Source organism: Anastrepha ludens, chromosome 4 (assembly GCF_028408465.1).
Source record: "Anastrepha ludens isolate Willacy chromosome 4, idAnaLude1.1, whole genome shotgun sequence".
NCBI classification, from domain to species: domain Eukaryota; kingdom Metazoa; phylum Arthropoda; class Insecta; order Diptera; family Tephritidae; genus Anastrepha; species Anastrepha ludens.
Window position 1 is genome coordinate 68,401,540 of NC_071500.1, and position 19,515 is coordinate 68,421,054.

At 35.6% G+C, this 19,515-nt stretch overlaps 1 protein-coding gene and 1 long non-coding RNA gene across 2 annotated transcripts; one reads left to right on the forward strand and one right to left on the reverse strand.

Moving 5' to 3' along the window:
- Window positions 1-497: 497 nt before the first annotated feature.
- Window positions 498-2,266, reverse strand: LOC128859683 (uncharacterized). Its single transcript, XR_008454184.1, has 3 exons — window positions 2,012-2,266; window positions 1,302-1,442; window positions 498-1,242 (listed from the first exon to the last, which is right to left on the reverse strand). It is a non-coding gene; the product is annotated as an uncharacterized LOC128859683 (long non-coding RNA).
- Window positions 2,267-7,252: 4,986 nt separating this feature from the next.
- LOC128859685 (putative glycerol kinase 5) lies at window positions 7,253-19,515 on the forward strand. Its single transcript, XM_054096694.1, has 8 exons — window positions 7,253-7,535; window positions 9,698-9,791; window positions 11,436-11,695; window positions 12,960-13,072; window positions 15,514-15,640; window positions 15,758-16,210; window positions 16,293-16,456; window positions 17,699-19,515. Exons 1-8 carry the CDS (start codon window positions 7,440-7,442, stop codon window positions 17,973-17,975), a joined length of 1,584 nt encoding a protein of 527 aa, XP_053952669.1. The 5' UTR covers window positions 7,253-7,439; the 3' UTR covers window positions 17,976-19,515.

The window sequence follows — 19,515 nt, forward strand, 5'->3', positions numbered from 1 at the left end:
ACTATCATACCTTACAACTCTAGCCGATTTAAAAATGATTTTGAAATATGTTTGCTTATTAAGAAATTGTTTACAAAACATTGTAATTACACTTATACCATTACAACTATAAAATATTAATCAAAATAGAACACGGAAATGCTCTCCTTATTTTACACTAAGAGATTTAATCGAAAAATTCATATCCGTTCCATCTTGTATATTTTAAATATTTAGCTTAATACTAATAATAACCGTGATAAAAAATCGTACTATATCAACAAGCGATTTAAGTAAATTGGGAAGTTTGAAATGGAAACATAAGATCTAGAATCTAATCGCAGAAAATTGTGTCATCGGTTTTCACTTAATTTTGGTATTTTGGCTTGGGCTTCAGACAATATTTTAGTTTCAAATTTGGTTTACTTAAGCATGCAACTAAATATTCAATACAACTCTTACTAAAATATAAAAATTTAATAAATATGATTACATATACATATGTATGTATGTACGATATTAATAAGTATAAATTTAATTAAAAATCTAGCATAGTTGTAGATATACGTGTACTCTATAAAGTAAAGTAAGTGAATAAAATATAAATCTTAAACCGGAAACTTAATTGTAATTGATTTGAAAAGAACGGGAATATTTCAGAGAATTTCTCGCGTAATTCGTATTTGCAATTGTATTTCGAGTCGGAATTTTGTTGCTGACCCCTCAAGCCGAAAAGCTCGAGATCTTTGATTGAGACCAGAACAGGTAGGAAGTGACGTCAATCTTCATTGCCTTAAATAGCTTGTCTCTATGAAATGGTGCATGCTCAAGCTACAATTTGATCAATATGTTGCTATGTTGTTTAGTCTGGTGGACGTATGCAATATCTTACGGTATGCAAGATTGGTAAGTGTATTTGGATATTCCGATTTATACGAAGCGAAGCTTGAGGATTTTCCGAAGTATGTTGCAATTGGTACTGTTTCTTCTAGCCTACTCAATGAGCTGACAACAATAACAATTTTATATTGGACCATAATTCCGCTCGCAAGCGAGCCCTGCCACTTCAGCTGGAAATTTTGTCTATTTTCGGAGATTCGTCCACCTCATGTGACGAGGATGGTTAATGCATTCACACGCGTAGTCTTTACATGTGAGATAGAGATGGATTAATCGTAATTTCGTAAGTTAGTTCGTGGGGTTTGTATATTCACAACATAAAGAGTCAGATAATAACTGATTTCCATAGCATTCACCAACCACCTTACAGCGAGTAATGAATAAAACAAAAAATTTCGTTTTGGCAAACTATTTATAATTACATTGCTTTTCATAGCATCCCGCCTGAAAGTTTGCAACATGTTTTGATCCCGTGGTAGGATGGTCAAAAGACAGGCGTCGTGCTCCTCACCACATATCTCTCAAACTGCTATGTTTATCCATTGCTCTTCATAGGATCCCGCCTGAAAGTATGCAAAATATAATAATACTTATACTTCGGAGCACTGCCCAAGAATGTCATTTATGAGTTAAGCGGATATAAAGAAAGTCGCTTGATAATTGCAAAACTGTTGCTACTAATTTGAGTAGCAATATACGAAACTCTGGTTGAATAGAAGAGCAAAAAAGCAAGTCATGCAAGTTCTTAGACACCCCACCTGCAACAATTGGGAAATGGTCATCCAAATAAGATAATTATTATTAAAAAACCACAAAAACGCTAAAACTTATGTGGATATAAAATATTTTCGATGTTTGACCGAACTCCTCCACCACCTCCTCCAAGATGCCCCTTGATATTTTTCACAAATGGAGTTGGGAGCTTTAAAAAGGCAGAAATACACTCGAAGAGTTTTCATTGTCTGTCGAGGAGCGGCCGCTATTGTCAAAATATTTTCTATTAATTAGTTTTCCATACACGGTTTTTCGAACCTATTTACTTCCGAATAGCAATCATGCACAAACCCACTCGGCTACGGCGGGCTAATTATATATACCTGAAAAAAACGAAAATCTCGATTTAAAATCTCACCAATGCACTCATTATTGATAAAAGGCGCTTATGCATATGCCAAAAGTCCGGGATGAAATGCGTAGTACCACAATTTACAGGCGTTACTGCATAACTACTGTATATTATTTTAATTCTTATATTGTTAATTCTTATGAGTTAAATGAATAAAACTGCTACTGATATTACTACAACTGCTCTCAATAATTGCGTAAAGTATACTATCAACAGCAGCGTCTTCGCATTCTAGATACAAAACAAGTAAAGCGCGATAGCGCTTCCCCGGACTTAAACGGTTTAGCACTTACAAACATGATCACTACACCAACAGTAACAAAAATAGCACCGACTCAAGACGATAACACGAATAACGCAAAATTGACAATGCCTCACGCGTTATCAAGGTCGTTAACGTAGAAATGGCATGCCCAACTGACATGGGCGTCCACCTTGGAATTGCTTTTGCATTACTTTAGAATAGTGTTTCATATTTCTTATTACAATATTTATCTGTACAGCTGGGCCTGGTCCCGTTTCTAATCGATAAATGTTTTCTGCAAATCTGCTGATGCTTTCCCACTTTTCCTCATTACTTCTCATTTTGTCAATGATATTTTCGGCGGTTATATTTCAGTGTTCGCCGTTCATGTTTCCAAACCGAACCACCATGTATGCATTTATGAATTTCGTTTTGCCCAATTCGAACAGGTATTTGGAAATATCTATCGCCAGAAAGCATTAATTAGCGCGATAACTGCTTACGCGTTTTCGACCGAGTTTAACAAAGCGCGCCAGTCGTTTCTTTCTCGTGCTAACCTGCGCCAGTTAGACACACCAAGTGAAGCCAAGTACTTCTGCTGCCACCAGTGGGTACCGCATCGAATACTTTTAGAGTCGGAGCATTTGTATCCATTCGGACGGCATGACTCAGCCAGCGTAGCAGCTGGATCTTTATTCGTTGCGCTATGTCTATGTCGTCGTAAAGCTCATACAGCTCATCGTTCCATCGCCTGCGATATTCGCCGTTGCCAACGTGCAAAGGTCCAAATCCAAAATCTTACGCAGAATCTTTCTCTCAAACACTCCAAACGTCGCTTCATCGGATGTTGTCATCGTCCACGCTTCTGCGCCATACGTTAGGACGGGCATGATCAGAGCCTTGTAGAGTGTTAGTTTTGTTCGTTGAGAAAGGACTTTACTTCTCAATTGCCTACTTAGTTTAATGTAGCACTTGTTGGCAAGAGAGATTCTACGTTGGATTTCCAGGCTGCCATTATTATTGGTGTTAATGCCGGTTTCTTCTCCTTCCTTTACTAATGCAAACAATTTACTTCGCCGAAATTCCTGCTGTAGCATATTTGCCACCAGCCTACTGAGTATGAATGCCGTCTTAGCCTGTTTAATTGGGACCCTGAAGGTTAATCTGTGATCCAGTCTGACGCCTAGGGATTGTAATAAATTTTTTGTGGCAAGCGTATTGGAATAGGTTTGCATTCTGATTTCTAATGGGATGTGCTTCTTAGTTAGGAGTATTAGCTAGGTGGTCAATTTGAAATCACGTGAATCTAGTCACTCCTTTATCCGTATCATAACTTGGTTGAGTGTTCTGCGAGCTTCTTCAGGTCTTCGCACTATGATGGCTACGTATCCAATTGTTCTAGATGTTCTAGAAGTCGGGGTCGGAATCAATCCTCGTGACACTCCGGATGTGAGGAAGCCATTTCTGATAGACGTAAATATGCTGGAATTTCGAATCGTTGCTCTAAGACGGGTGGGTAACATATCAACCCAACTTTCACTGTTGAATGCCTTATCCGCGAAAATAAGTCCGGATATATAATAAATAAATAGAAATACATATACTGTGCAAAAGGTCAAAAATTAAAAGAGACCATGATATCGGCGTTTCGTCCGGTATCAGGTAAATGGCATTACTTATACCAGGATAACTATTGATAACTAGTGCCCAAAATGCAGAGTTAATATTAAAACATAAGACTATGGTATGCAGCGCCATACGACAAAACAGAGGATTGCCGATAGATTTAAAAAATAACATAAAAAATGAAAAAAAGTGACGTAGTATTTCGCCGAAAAGGTGACTGTCTGTTGTTGATATTTAAACACAAAAAAGGGCCTTAAAAATGATAATTGCAATATTGTGAAACCACTATGCATCGTAAAATACAACAAATTCATGAAAGGTGTTGACCTACGAGCTACCTGTCTAACTTCTCCTAGAAGATTGTCTGGTGACGTGAAAAAAACATACCCTGGAGACAATAAAGCCAACAAAGAATAAAAAGTATCCCTTAATAATATGTCTATGTAGTATGTAATACACATGGGGTTAGGACCGAAACACGATATGTATGCAAATTCTGTGAAGTACCGTTCCACAAAGACAGCTCTTTCACCGACTTTCATAAAACAAAAATACTACAAATACTTTTTATGTGCAACTTCTGATAAATTCTATAAAATATAGTTACAAAAGTAATTATCGTCGATTCGACGAAGACTAACTCTTGTTAGATTTTTCTCCATTTTCTGCACGAAAAATAAGAACAAAACAACAAAAGCAGATTACAGAAATGAGTAAATAATAATCCGGCGTCATCGGTTAGAAAAATGTATTTTCTTTCCATTTAATCACTTCCGCTAAATATGCGATTCGGAATCCACCTCATCCTACCGACAATTGCTGCACATGTGACTCGAAGGCTTGACTTCAGGCATGTAATAAAAGTAGTAATACGTTTGTAACTCTGGTGCAAATGCTAAGGATAGTTTTCTGATATTCGGCAGTTTACAGGGATGGGCTAAGTTGAATATATAAATAAAAATAATGACTATACTTTCGCCAAAGTCGCCAGAATTTCACATCGAGCGAGATACTTGAAAAAACCGTTCAAGACAGCGGTTGTAATTGCAACTCGATGAAGCCCTAATACATACGTATACATACATACATACATCTGATAGTATCGTCATACTCGTATATCATTACAAACAATTAGTAATACATTTTATGCTTTGGGTAAGTTAAATAAAATTGAGGTAACACATTTGCTGGAAAGTCACGGGCCTAACAAAGAAAATTAAAAAAAAATGTTTTTTGTTCAAAATTAGCTTTATTCATCAACGTAATTTCTATCAAAAACAACGCAATCATTCCTGCGCCGCTCTAACATCTCAATACCACTTTTGTAGAACGATTTATCCTTTGCCTCAAAATAGGTCTCAGTTTCAGCAATAACCCTTCATTCGACCGAATTTTCTTATCGGCGAGCATTTTTTAGGTCTGCGAACAGCCAGTAGTCGCTGGGAGCCAAATGGGGTGAATACGGTGGATGTGAGAGCAATTCGAAATTCAGTTAATGTGGTTTTGCCATTATTTTTCTTGACTTGTGACACGGTGCGTTGTCTTGTTTTTGGTCAACAGTGAGCAAACGCGGAACCCACTTTCTTACAGAGCTTTCTCCTATTCAAATGCTCATCCAATATTAAGCCAACGCGTTCTTTTGATATCTTTACTATGTCCGCTAACTCACGCAGCTTCACTTTTCGTGGATTGTATGGATTTTTTTTATGTTTTCTGGTGTTACCTCCTCATTTGGACGTCAACTGCGTGTGTGCATCATCGGTGTCTCTACGACCACGTATGAAGTCAGCAAACCATCGTTTAATTGTTGTTTCTGATGGAACGGAGTCCCCATAACACTTTTCTAGCCATTGCTTCGCTTGAACGTCATTTTTCCCCATCAAGAATCAGTGCAAAATTAAAGCACGAAATTCTTTTTTTTCCATAATTTTAAAAATAACAAAAGTAGCGTCACTCTTAGCGCAATAACTCACGAACTAATGAATAGAATATCATGAAATTTTAACAGCTGTCTTCTTAGGGTTAGTACTAACTGAAAAAGAAGAGAATGCAAACAAACTACTGCCATCTACATACATATGTGTTAGGCCCGTGACTTTACAGCCCATATGTTGATACAAATATTTGGCGGGAGATTATATGAATACGTCTGCAAATGCACATATGCTCATGCAAAGTCCATAAAAGTTTTAAACTGAACAACAATTTGTGAGCACTACAGCCATAGGGGTGAAATCGTTGGTGCTCAGCGGATTCTTATTTAGAACTCTTGGCATAGGGCAACCTGAAGGTTGTAAACATTTCGTTGAGAGCGTTATTTTTATTTTCTTTATTTTAGTTTTATTTATGCATACATGCATGTGTATTATATTAGGTGAAGTAAAAAGTTCGTAGTTTTTCAGTATAACTACGACCAATCTAAAAAAGTCGGAGGGGGCGGCCAAAAAATTTGTTCTGTTTATAGGCCAAATTCATTATAGAACGAGAAAAAAAAAGAAAACTTTTTACTTCACCAAATATATGAATTAGTCACAAACTACTTATATATTTGCAAGCAGCAGTGTTTGAATATGTTTGAAAGTAGAATAAACGGGTTAAACATTTAATACATAAATAAGTGTTCGTGTACTATACGTATGTATATGTCGGCCTACAAGTACTATACAAATTTGTATGCAAAAAATATGAAAGGAATTAAAACAAGTAAGGAAGGCTAAATTCGGTCCGGACCAAACTTTATACTTATATACTTATAACGCATAGTTAATGAAATTTGGTTTCTACATATGAAAAGTAAGTGTAGTTTTTACCCATCTTGGTAATACTTATACTAAGTTTGGGTGAGTTTTATTAAGAGCCTATCGAGATACGCGCATTTACCCTAAAACGGGGGCGGCACTGTCAATCTTTTTTAATTTTACATGCGTCGTATCTTTTTATTCTTATTATCTGTATCCAATTTGAGTAATTTTACTTTATTTATGAAAGAGATATCACGTTTTCTCTTGTTGGAAAATTATCGTTATATGGCTGGCTCGCCTTCTTTTTGATCGATTTCGCTTATTTTAAATTAAACTTACGTAGTAGGTACCTTTCATGTGCACAAAGTGTCATTGAAGTATGTATATATTTTGCTTTTGCTCGAGTTATCGCGCGCTCGATTCATATAAAATTATAATACCCTTGTGCATAAAAGCGCGGGTATAAAAACGACGCAGGCGATAAGCTGGGCGAATCAAAATAAAAGTAATAAGCAAAGAAAAGATAATTGATATGGCTGAAGCCAATACATACAATCCAACAAATACATGTATGTAGGTAAATCATATATGTATACTCGTACATACTACATGCATTTGCAACTAAGCCTGAACGGACGATCGGCGCACTCTCAACTCGTGTATGGGTCGGGGTAGCTGGTGTCGTTTTGTGCTCGTTATTTTTATAATCTTGTAGTCAAAGTATTGGAAACAACGCATATTTTCAACTTGATTAGATTGTAACAACTGGAAATTAAGTTAATATAAAAATTATTGAATTAAAGTCGGTTTTTAATTGCATAAAATGGTCTATATAGCAACTTTGGATGTAGGCACTACTAAAGTGCGCTGTTTCATCATAGATGATAGCTGTGAAGTTCTTGGTTCATCCACTGAATGGGTAGGTTGCAATTTATCAAATTTCAGTGGACCATGAGATGTTTTCTTTTTAAATCACTTACTTGTTATTGTTACACTTTCAACTGTTTCGCGCTCAAAATAATTTGAGAAACCCAGTATCATACAGACTCTTTACTCTTACACAACGTTTTGCAATATACTTACTAATTGTAAACTAGAATACTACCGGTTTCATTTAATACGTGTTCTGTCCATGTTAACAAGTGGAATTTTTAACAAGGCGATGTCCTACGAAATGTCAATAGTGGTGTCAAGCATCAGCAAAATATCAGTTAAAATACCAGTTCGAATTTGCAAAATAAAAATTTCTAGTCCATTATGCTTTTAGTTCAATTAAAATTAAATATAAAAAATAATAAAAACATTGCATTGCATTCAAATTTTATTTCATATTAAAAGTGTATACAGAATTTGTTTTTTCTCTTAAAATTAAATTAAAATTACCGGTAAATTAATTGGTTAAACAATCAAAAATCGGTTTAAACCTGCACTATAAGCAATCCTAAATAATTAAAAACAAATTCTTAAAAAAACTACAAACTTTTATCATTTTAGGAACATAAATATAATTAATTTCGGATTCAAATTTTATGTGTCCGGTAGCTAACTTTCGTTGTGGCAAAAATAGCGAATATTACATTGTTATGTAAGTGTATGGAAACAATTCATACGTAAATATAATGAAATATTTGTTTCTTTTGATATTCTAAAGCTCTAACTGAGCTATTGTAACATATTTGTAATATTGTAAATGTAAATGTGTAACAATATTGTAATATTGCAAATCCGTTCATTCAATCTTACTGACTTGTGGTGCGCGGCTGCATATAAAATGAATAAAAATTATCTACTTATGCATAATGCTCGCGTTGCATTGGCGTGTCCATAGACTAGGCTTAAATTTTCTTATTGAAAAAAAAGCAACTAATTTACAAACAAATTGTTAATTTTATTATTGCTATTATATTTGTCAATGACGAACTAGAATTATTTCGTCTATTAAATACCAGTATCTGAATTAGAATGCTTACACCCCAGTTTGGTTTTTCTCTGCAGGTTAAGTAGCAGGGTGCATATTGTTACGAATTCGTTACGTTTTTGCCTACATAAACGTCTCACAATAATTCCTCTGAGTTCGAGTTATTAAATAAAAAGGCATAATCGAATGGCAACACAACTTGCTTTATTTATAGAATCACTTTATCGCTTTACTTTACTGAATACCCTATGCGCGTACACCTCTGCTTATAAATATATATGTATGTATATAATTGGCAACACCCTTTTTGGGTGTGTGGCCGAGCTCCTCCTCCTATTTGTGGCTTGCGTCTTGATTTTGCTCCACAAATAAAGGAACCTACAGATTCAAGCCGACTCCGAACGGCAGATATTTTTTATGAGGAGCTTTTTCATGGCAGAAATACTCTCGGAGGTGAGCCATTGCCTGCCGAGGGGAGATCGCTATTAGGAAACACTTTTTCTTCATTTTGGTGTTTCATGGAGATTCAAACCTACGTTCTCCGAATTCTATTCGGCTACGGCGGCTGCTTACAAGTGTTCAATAATTAACATTAATAATAACAAGTTTCAATAATTTTAACGCATTGTTGACAAATATCAAAGATGGCATATAAAAAATGTGCCCTCTAGGAACTATTCATTACTGACGTCTGGGCGTGTCATTTTAAAGACCCGTCATATGAATGTCTACATTATCTACATATGTACGTATAGGTAATTAACTCAGAAATTGAAATAAAAATATAGGTTTTGGAGCAATTTTTAGAACTACTCCGATTTTGGTAAGAAACATTTTTTTTTTTTTTTGTGGATAAGGCAAGATTTTATCTGGACCGCTACGTTAACAACTTAAATATCCATATTTGGTACTCGGAAAATCCACGCGGGATAATTTTACATGTGGCCGAGGTCTGGTTTCGGCAAGATGGCACTACGCGCCACATAAGTCATCCTAAATAAATTTACGCTCCGCAATTAATCGTTCTAACAAAGTAATAATGATTGAAAAATTAAAGTTTGTAAAGCTCTTTCAAATAGAACCCAGTTGTTGGCTCACCCTATACAATCACATTACAAATTTTAATATTCCGAAAATTTAACAACATATTTACATATATGCAGGTTGACTTGCTAAACCCCCAGCCGGGGTACTTTGAAATTGAACCGGAGTCGTTATGGCGGAAAATAGTCAGTGCTATAAACAATGCTGTTATAGGTAAGAAGAGCAATTTAATGTGTATTGTATTATCAGTATCTTCGAAATATACGTTACTTATAGTTTAATAGCATCTCGCCAGTGCCAGGCACCGGTCTCGGACTGACGATTCGTCAGCCAGTTATTAAACACAGGTAGTCTCAGCCCAATCAACTCGCAATGCTTCCGATTACGTATTTAAGATTTGCATTTCCTTGGCAGCATTACAAGTTGATAGCAAAATACATACACATAGCCCATAAAGGCTGTGTACACCTTACAACTCTTTTTAAATTTATAGTTAAAAATATATTTTATTTATTTGTTTTTTCATTACATTCTTAAGTTACAAAAGCAAAAGAAAATAACAGGATTTCCCATTTCATTATTTACATAACGGTAAATAATTGCAACAATATGTAAATACAGCAATCAGAAAGTCTGTGTACAGTTTTAAAATATGTATATTCATACAAACTTAAAAAAACAATAGAAGAGCTGGAGTTGACTGCGGCGAATGAGGTGGAAAGATAAATAGGACAAATGTCGAATGCGCGGACACCTTCAACCTTTAGACGGTCATCAATGCTTAATCGTTAAAAACCAGTTTCTTGAAATTGTTTCATTCGCACGTTTATTTCCATAAAATCACCATAATCCATAAATCACGAATTTTGCGATATGTTGTTCTTAACTTAATGTTAACGCGTTGATCCATCATAGGAAATTGTACTTCTGTCTACTTGAAAAAAGTCAAGAATGACATAAAAGAGGTGCCGTCTAGGAATTATTCACTACTAACATCTAGACGTCACTTTTAAAAGACCCTTTACATATAGTATTACTGATAATGATCTTCACATGAAAGTTGGCCCAGATCTTATTAACAGTGCTGCCAACTCATAAAAAAAAATAACTAGAGCGAAATTTTAATCCCACGAAGTTTGACAAATAAATTCACCTTACTTTTTGCCCACAGTAGTATACCGCACCCACTGAGCCTAAAAGTTGATAGACAAGTTATAAACGGCACTTATCTGGAGTCTCTTACTAGTTTTTTAAACTTCCGCCTGGAATGGCGTCATTGGAGTTGACCTATTCACGTACTCCATAACACTCCTACTACGGCTATATTAATTTTTTACGGAAGTGCACTTCTTTCATTAATTCAATTATTACGGCCGACTTAAACGATTATGTCCTGGATATCGTAGCACTTTAAACACCTACTTATCCAGAACGAACCACTACATAATCAATATATATGCGGCATGTGAAGGTATCTCGCACGACACTAACCACCTCTTCAATTGCCCTCTTAAATCCACTCACCTATCATCTCTGTCTCTGGACCCAACCCGTCGATACATCATGTTTCCGAGCCTGCCGTTAGATGAGCTAGACAATAACGATCGGTGACTACACCGCACTGGCAGGATGAAGTGAACTGCTACAACAACAAAAATAACAACTTGGAAGCCACCGACTAAAATTTTCAGTAGTAATATTTAATAATACGAAAACGTTTTTATTAACAGTGAAAAGAGAAGATGGATGAATTTTTTTACATTCATCGTATTAATTTATTATTTGTTCCTATTAATGAAACACTGCATACGAGTAAATATTTTATTTTATTTTTTTATTAATTTTAATACTAATAAGATGCTCAATTAAAACCCTCTGATATCACTTGTTTCGGCTTATCAACACAACGCTGTACATTCCTAACTTGGAACCATGAGACGCAAGAGTACTATCATAATTTTATAACATGGAAAGATTTGCGTGCGAATACATTAGTCGACAAATGGAACGCTGGAATAGCTATTAAGACATTGAACACGTTTTCTTATGTGCTTTACCTGTTAACGCGGAGCAAGCGATTTTTAGCAGCGAGCGTTTTGAAAATGATGAATGGACAGGTAAATAAACAATTTTTGCAGAACATTTATGTTATACCTACATACATTGGTAGGTGGATAAAATAAAAACTTTATCCTTTTAAAATTTTTGAAAACAATTATTCTGACCTTTTGACAACAATTACAGTTAAATTTGCGTTACTAATGGTTTAAGGTTAAAGATAATGATAATATACATATATAGGTATGCGACCGCCGTTGCCGAATGGGTTGGTGCGTGACTACCATTCGGAATTCACAGAGAGAACGTAAGTTCGAATCTCGGTGAAACACCAAAATTAAGAAAAACATTTTTCTAATAGCGGTCGCCCCTCGGTTTATTTCGAGTTTATTTCTGCCATAAAAAAGCTGCTCATAAAAAATATCTGCCGCTCGGAGTCGATTTGCAACTGTAGGTCCCATATATTATATTATATATATTATATTATGTATGCTGAATATACATGACTTTTCTACAGAAGCCGTCACAAGCACTCTCTATGAGGCATCCTTAGCACTTCCCTCATCATTCTGAGCGATGTTTCTAAATATAATACGATTCCTTTATGCTGTTATATTCAACCGTTATGTTGTCAAAATCTTGTGCACAAGTGTACGGGTATGAAAATTGTACAAGTTTCTTAGAGCAGACTGCCACTAATTTCGAAGTATTTATGAGTAATATTGATACATCAGCGGTCGCCGTAGCCGAATGAGTTCGTGCGAAAGTGCGTATGTTCGAACCTCCGTGTATGAAACTCCAAAATGATAGAAAAAGTTTTTTCAATGGCACGCCTCTGAGTGTATTTCTAACATAAAAAAAAAAATGTCTGCCATTCGAAATCTGATTAAAACTGTTGGTCCCTCCATTTGTGGAACAACATAAAGGCGCACACCACCAATAGGAGGAGGAGCTCAGCTTTTAATAGAATGTATGGCAGTTGTTGTTGTAGCAGCCTAAACATTCCCAATTCATACATGGGAATGCTGCTGGAGTAACAGTCCTTGTTCGGATCGTTCCGGAAACGTAGAACCGACTGTAGTAGGAACGAATTTATGGTAGTCATAGGCAGTGAGTGCAACTATAATTTCGATATCCGAACTCACATTCATTTTTCAGGACAACTTGGTCAAGCCTTTCTCTACGCTTTCAAGCTTTTGAAAATGTAAGGATGCATTTGATTCGAGTCAATTAATTTAAATTCCATTGATTTTCTGCATTTAATTTGACATAATAAAAAACCCCATCGAATGAATTTAATAATCAAATGTTGTTTTTATGCAGGTCACTCTACGACTACTGCATGAGCTGCAAAGCAACACCCGTCTGCAAGAAGCATTGAAACAAAAAAAAGCACGTGTGGAACTATTAGACTCTTGGATACTCTACAAATTACGGTTAGTATCACAATTTTTCAAGTTGACACTGATGAAAGGAACTATATTTTTAAGTTTCTAATATTTAATCCATCGACTTATACTTAAAACCATACCCTCCAGAGGCTTATAGTTTTAAGTAATTTATTGTTAAAATTGTGCAATTTAGCGGAAGGTTAGTATTGCCAGACGTAGGATTTTTTCAAAGGCGTCCAACTAGAAGAGTATTTGTAAATTTGTAGAATTTTTGCTCAAATTTTGCGCCCACGTGGATGGCCTTCGGTCCGGCTCCAAAAAAATATTCTTCATCCGTCCAACTCCGGCTACGCTATCCACAGTATTTTTGCGTAGAATTCCTTTCCGCGTCGACGGTCTTCGGCCGTGCTTAAAAAAATAACCCTAAAATTAAAACATAATATGTACATATGTGTATGGAGACACGATAACACCAATTCCCATCATCACACTCTGAAGGCAACTAATTGTCAAAGACAGCGTGACTCGCTGTCGTGTAACTTCTTTAACCTGATGCTGGGAAAGATCGTGCGAGCCGCAGAACTTAATCGATCAGGCTTTTTATAAGAGTATACCTTTGTTGGCATATGCCGATGATATTGATATTGATATTATCGGCCTTAACAACCGCGGTGTTAATCCTGCCTTTTCCAAACTGGATAAAGAAGGAAAATGAATGGATCTGGTGGTGAACGAGGACAAAACGTACCTCTTGTTATCAATCAAAAAACACTCGCTTATCGTCACCCACGTCACTGTTGACAATTATGATTTCGAGGTTGTAAAAGACTTCGTTTATTTAGAAACAAGCATTAACACCGAAAACAATGTGAGCCTTGAAATCCAATGCCAACAAGTACTAATTTTAACTAAGTAGACAATTGAGTAGTAAAGTCCTTTCTCAACGAACAAAACTAACACTCTCTTTATGCAGTGTTTGAGAGAAAGATTCTGCCTAAGATTTTTGGACCTTTGCACGTTGGTAACGGCGAGTATCGCAGACTATAGCTCTATGAGCTTTACGACAACATAGATATAGCGCAGCGAATTAAGATCCAGCGGCTACGTTGACTGGGTCATGTCGTCCGAATGGATATAAACGCTCCGGTTCTGAAAGTATTCGATGCGGTACCAGCTTGTGACAGCAGAGGAAAGATTAGGTGGAGAAGAACTTCACTTGCGCCGGTTAGCATGAGAAAGAAACTGGTTCGCTTTGTTAAACTCGGCCATAATCGCGTAAGCAGCTATCGCGCCAATGAAGAAGAAGAACATAATCCGAGATGGTGGATTTTAAATCAGATTTGCCGGCTTCAGACTCATTTTTAACAATTTTTAATTCAGTTGGTATTTCGCTGCTATCAGAGCCTTGTGATTTCATTCCGTCGGTGGTACTCTCGATTTTGTGACGTCTGCTTTCTCAATAGTACTTTTGCTTGAGTTTCCTGTATGTATTTTTGTAATTCATGCTTTCACACTTTAACACACTGCACTGCATATTTATTAGTTTGTTCAATTTAAAAATTACAAATCTTAAAATCACAATATTATCAAGCCACTCAATGAATATTTGCAAACACGAAATTTCTCTTTCTTTTGCAGTTTTCGAAAGACACCATCTTAAGTTTCTGTCCACAGGGCCAGTGGTTATTTTCGTTATTTGTCATTATATAACTAATATGTAACTGCTCCGTAAAATTCAACTTAGAGTATAATATTATTTAACAGTAGGAACTCAGTTTTGTTTTAGGTTTTATGCCCTAGAAGAAGATTTCTCGCAATCCTCGAACGTCCCAAAAAAATTGTCTAACAATTGTGTATAAAATAGCATAAAGCATTATACATCTTTTTGAGACCAAGCCAAGTTAAGAATTGCTAAGTTCCGTCCAGACCGAACATTTCACAACAGCGCACATTTTAGTAAAATTTAACTTTGGCAGCTGTTAATTTTTTGAATCAAACAAACTCATAGACAATAATAGTTATTCCTTGTAAAATTAGAGGGACGGTATTTTAGTCTTAACATAGAAACTGATCTGAACTATCGGATCTAAGTGAGGTAGGGATAAATATGTGTACGAATTTTGTTAAGTTGTTATTAAGGAACTTATTTACCCAAAAATGTAGTCCCAGCCCATTGAATTTTAATTACCGTTATTTGGAAGGTTGGCCTGGTTATTATTATTATTTAAATACCAAACTACCTTGGACAAAGAGGGATATGCATACAAAGTTTCATTGAAATACTTACACATATATTTTTTGCTCGAGTTATTGTGCGCATGGACGGAAAGACTTGGCTAAATGGAGTCCTCATTCATATTGATATTTATGTGTGTATCCATCTCGATTGCTTTATGCTGTTGCATGCAACAGTGCGCTTGGGTATAATGAACGCTAGACACGCATATATATATAATTTTACAAAATATTTTTTATTGCTTACGTAGATCGGGAAATGGTGCAAAGTCAAATGTTGATCATATCAGCGACATAACTTCTGCCACTGCAACTGGTCTTTTCGACCCATTTACACTTAGCTGGTCGCCACTTACTAAGCTTCTATTTGGAATAGACGTAAGTTATTACAAAAGTTCATATCTTCAATTTTTAACTGAATTAATTTTCTACGTATGAACTTCTTAATGAATTTTAACCGTATGAACATATATGTATATATGCCTACATTGGTAGACTTCTTTACTTCCAAAAGTTGTGGACAATGGATACAAAGATTTCGGTTACATACATTCTGGTTCCTTAGGACCCGATTGGTCTAACTGTCATATATCTATAAGTGCTTCCATAAGTGATCAAACCGCGGCGATTTGGGGCTCGCAATGCTTTGAGCGCGGCGATGTGAAGATCACCTTGGGAACTGGCGCTTTCCTCAACCTGGTCACTGGAAGTGATTGCCATGCATCTTTAATGGGAATGTATCCGCTGGTAGCTTGGCAATTTAGAGACACTCAAGAACGTGCCCGAACAATTTACTGTATTGAAGGTGCATCATACGACATGGGTACGGTGATGGAATGGGCTCAACGCTGTGGGCTCTTTGCCCATCCCACGGACACGTCAGCCATCGCGGAATCAGTACCAAATACGAAGGGCGTTTATTTCATACCAGCTTTTAGTGGTTTGGGCGTGAGTATTAGAAGATAATTATGTTTCATGCCTATTCATTTATTTATATGTATTTACAATAAGTTGACTTATATAATTATAGCCGCCAATAAATGATCAGAAAGCAGCTTCGGGTTTCATTGGAATCACCCCATCCACGACACGTGCACATTTAGTACGCGCCATATTGGAGAGCATAGCATTTCGAGTCGCTCAATTATGTGAAACAGTCAAAAGAGAAAGCAAATACAAATTAAAATTGTTAAGGTGAGGATACTCAAGATACCCCTGCAACCTAAACCAGACCTGCTACAACAACAACATGGTCTGGAACATACGTAAACGAATTTGAAACACCTATCAATACACTGATATGTGAATTATTATATTATTTTATAACTTTATTACGTTATATAAGTATATAAATAATGATGGGCGCCGAGTAAGATACCTAGAACATATAGTATGCATATTCTCATCTCTAAACCGACTTTATCAAAATATGGTGACATTTTGAAAAACGAATGAAGTCTGAAGACAACTGCGCCTATCTCCTATCTTTATCAAAACTCTATACTCTCCTTGCATCATAGTTTTATCTATTAGTTTCAAATTAGTGAAGTCGGAATTAGAAAAATATTCAATTGACAAATAACCCAAATTTTGCTCTATATATATTATGTAAGTAAATATATACGAATATATACTTGGCGCTACACCCTTTTTGGGCGGCCGCCGTACAAGCGTTAAATAGATCGAAAATTGAAATAATTTGAAGTAAGCAGACTTAGTCAATAAACGCACTCTCTCAGGCTTCAAAAACTATTTTAAAATTGCGAAAAATATACAACAAATATTTCACCTTGATATAACGAAATAAGGGGAACACCACTGTGAGCGCATGAAAATTAAGTGATTTTAGTGAATTTTATTTATAAGTAGGGATGATTATTTGAGGATCGGACAAATTATTATTTATTTAACATACTATATTCAACTATACTGACACAAATTTTTATTAAAAAATATTCAAAATTGCAATTGTTATTAATATTAATGCAATGACGTCATAAAAAACTGATGCACCCTGGTGGCCACGATGCAGCGGTGAAAAATCAAACTGTAGCCAATACATGTACAAAAATTAAAAAATTAAAATCGGTTCATAAGTCTTCGAGAAATCGAGACCACCGTGTTCAGAAAAGCTGTTTTGAGAAAAATGCGTTTTAAAGTTTCGTTGTCACTCACTACCTGGACTTATTGTATAGGGCATAACTTCGTCAATTTTCAAAATTTTAAGTAAACTTTTGAAAAATCACAGTGGTGTTCCCCCATAAGGAAGACCCACGATTACGGACCCATACAAAAGACATATTAAAAAACTAAGAAGCTAATGACCTTGGAGCTATGCTGTTCTAGGTACTATCAACCTTTTAATAAATAAATAATAATAATAAACTCAGCCCTTTTATATGACTATAGCACTTTTTTTTAATTTTTTTTTTTTAGAGTCGATGGTGGAGTATCGCGCAACGATTTTGTTTGCCAACTTATTGCAGATGCTACAGGAGTATGCGTTGAGCGCGCCGTCTTTGCGGAATCCAGTATAATGGGTGCATCATATATGGTGGGATTTAATATTGGACTATGGAACAGTTTTCACGATTTGCATAAGTTTCGCCAAATTGATCGTGCTTTTGAGCCACGTCCAGAGTTTTACTTAAGCATTAGAGAAAGTTATATGGTTTGGATGAAAGCAATAGAACGTTTTGGTAAATGGTATTAGCAACTAGGAATAAGTAGTATTAATAAAGTAAATGTACCGCCTTTTGTGTGTAATTTTTCAAGATTACATCTAAATTGGTCATATAATCTTTGGTAATGGCATTTCTTGTTACTTTCATTTCTTCTGCTACTTTCTCCACTTTTCATATTTGGCATTTTTTCGGACCACGTGCTTTATAAGTATGTATGTATATTATGTAAATTTGCTCACAGAGACAAATAAGGATGATACTAATACCAATCGGTGAGTCCGAATGCAAAGCCCCAGATATTCCTAATAGCGATTGCCGCTAATCGTTTAACCGATTCTCATTCTCACACCTTTGCAATTCTATTTTGGTGTGACTCGTCGAGCTCTCGAACGGCGCCTCCATTGCTTCCAATTATTTTAGTTTTAGTCTAAAGAAAGCAACAGCATTGAGAAGAACGATAACAACTGGACCCTGACACTGAGATCCGAAAATTGGATAAAAACCCGAGGATTTCCTTGAAAAAACTTGCAAAGCAGCTTAACGAGAAGTGTGTTATTGTTGTCTCTCCTGAAGCAGTGCGTCAAGCCAAAATGCATCACAAATATTTATCGAGATCAGCACGCAAGAAATCATTTCTGTGTACACAAAAAGGAAGAAAAACGCCTATATTTTACTTTGAACCACATTTCCGATCAAGAAGATTATTGGGACGACGTTATATTTAGCGACAAGATAAAGGCAATGCTGTATTACAACGATGGACCGACTAGAGTATGACGCAAGCCCTCGATAGCTTTACAAAATCGAAATATAATTCCAACGGTTAAACTTGGAAAAAATTCCGTTATGGTTTGAGGATGCATTTTATTGATGGCGCAATTAGCGCCAAAGAATATTTAAATATTATATATTGAAAAAAAAACTTAGTCGGCTGTGCTAAAAAATTAGAGTTAATCACTGAGAATAAACCAAACTTAAATTTCACCAAGATAACGACCCAAGGCATAAGGAGCATAATGTGCAGATGTGGCTTCTCCACAATTGCGGGAAAGTTATAAATACACCAGCCCAGAGTCCCGACATAAACGTGATTAAAAATGTGTCGGCTTTTTTGAAGAAAAGAGTAGCTTAGAAGACATAAAAAAATGCAGCAGCATTAAAACTGCAATAATGGAGGAATGTCAGAATATACCGAACGCATACGACGTAAACAAATGGTACATAAAAAAGCGCCTTAAAAGTGTTATTGAAGCTCATACCAAATTTTAAATTGATCAAATAATGACGTATTCACATTATGTATTACATTAAAGTTGGTAAAAACAGTTTATTGACAGTGTCGAAATAGTGTAAATAGGGATTTTTTCTATTGAAATCGAAATATTCAATTTATTCTCAATATCAGAACTCACACCTGACAAACTGTATGTATGTAGGTGTTATAACGTTTTTTTTCTTATCTGAATTTAAGAAATGAATTGTGAAATTTGAATTAACCATTTTACTTTTGTAAATAAAATCCCTTTGTTTAAAATAAAACCATAATAAAAGTTCAGAAACAATAACTGC

What these genes read in the sequence shown, in the direction of transcription:
- LOC128859685 (XM_054096694.1), top strand. Translation starts at nt 7,440, where the DNA reads ATGGTCTATATAGCAACTTTGGATGTAGGCACTACTAAAGTGCGCTGT. An exon ending in TATAAACAATGCTGTTATAG is followed by an intron (nt 9,792 to 11,435) that starts GTAAGAAGAGCA and finishes AATACTAATAAG; the next exon opens with ATGCTCAATTAAAACCCTCT. An exon ending in CAGCTTTTAGTGGTTTGGGC is followed by an intron (nt 16,211 to 16,292) that starts GTGAGTATTAGA and finishes ATATAATTATAG; the next exon opens with CCGCCAATAAATGATCAGAA.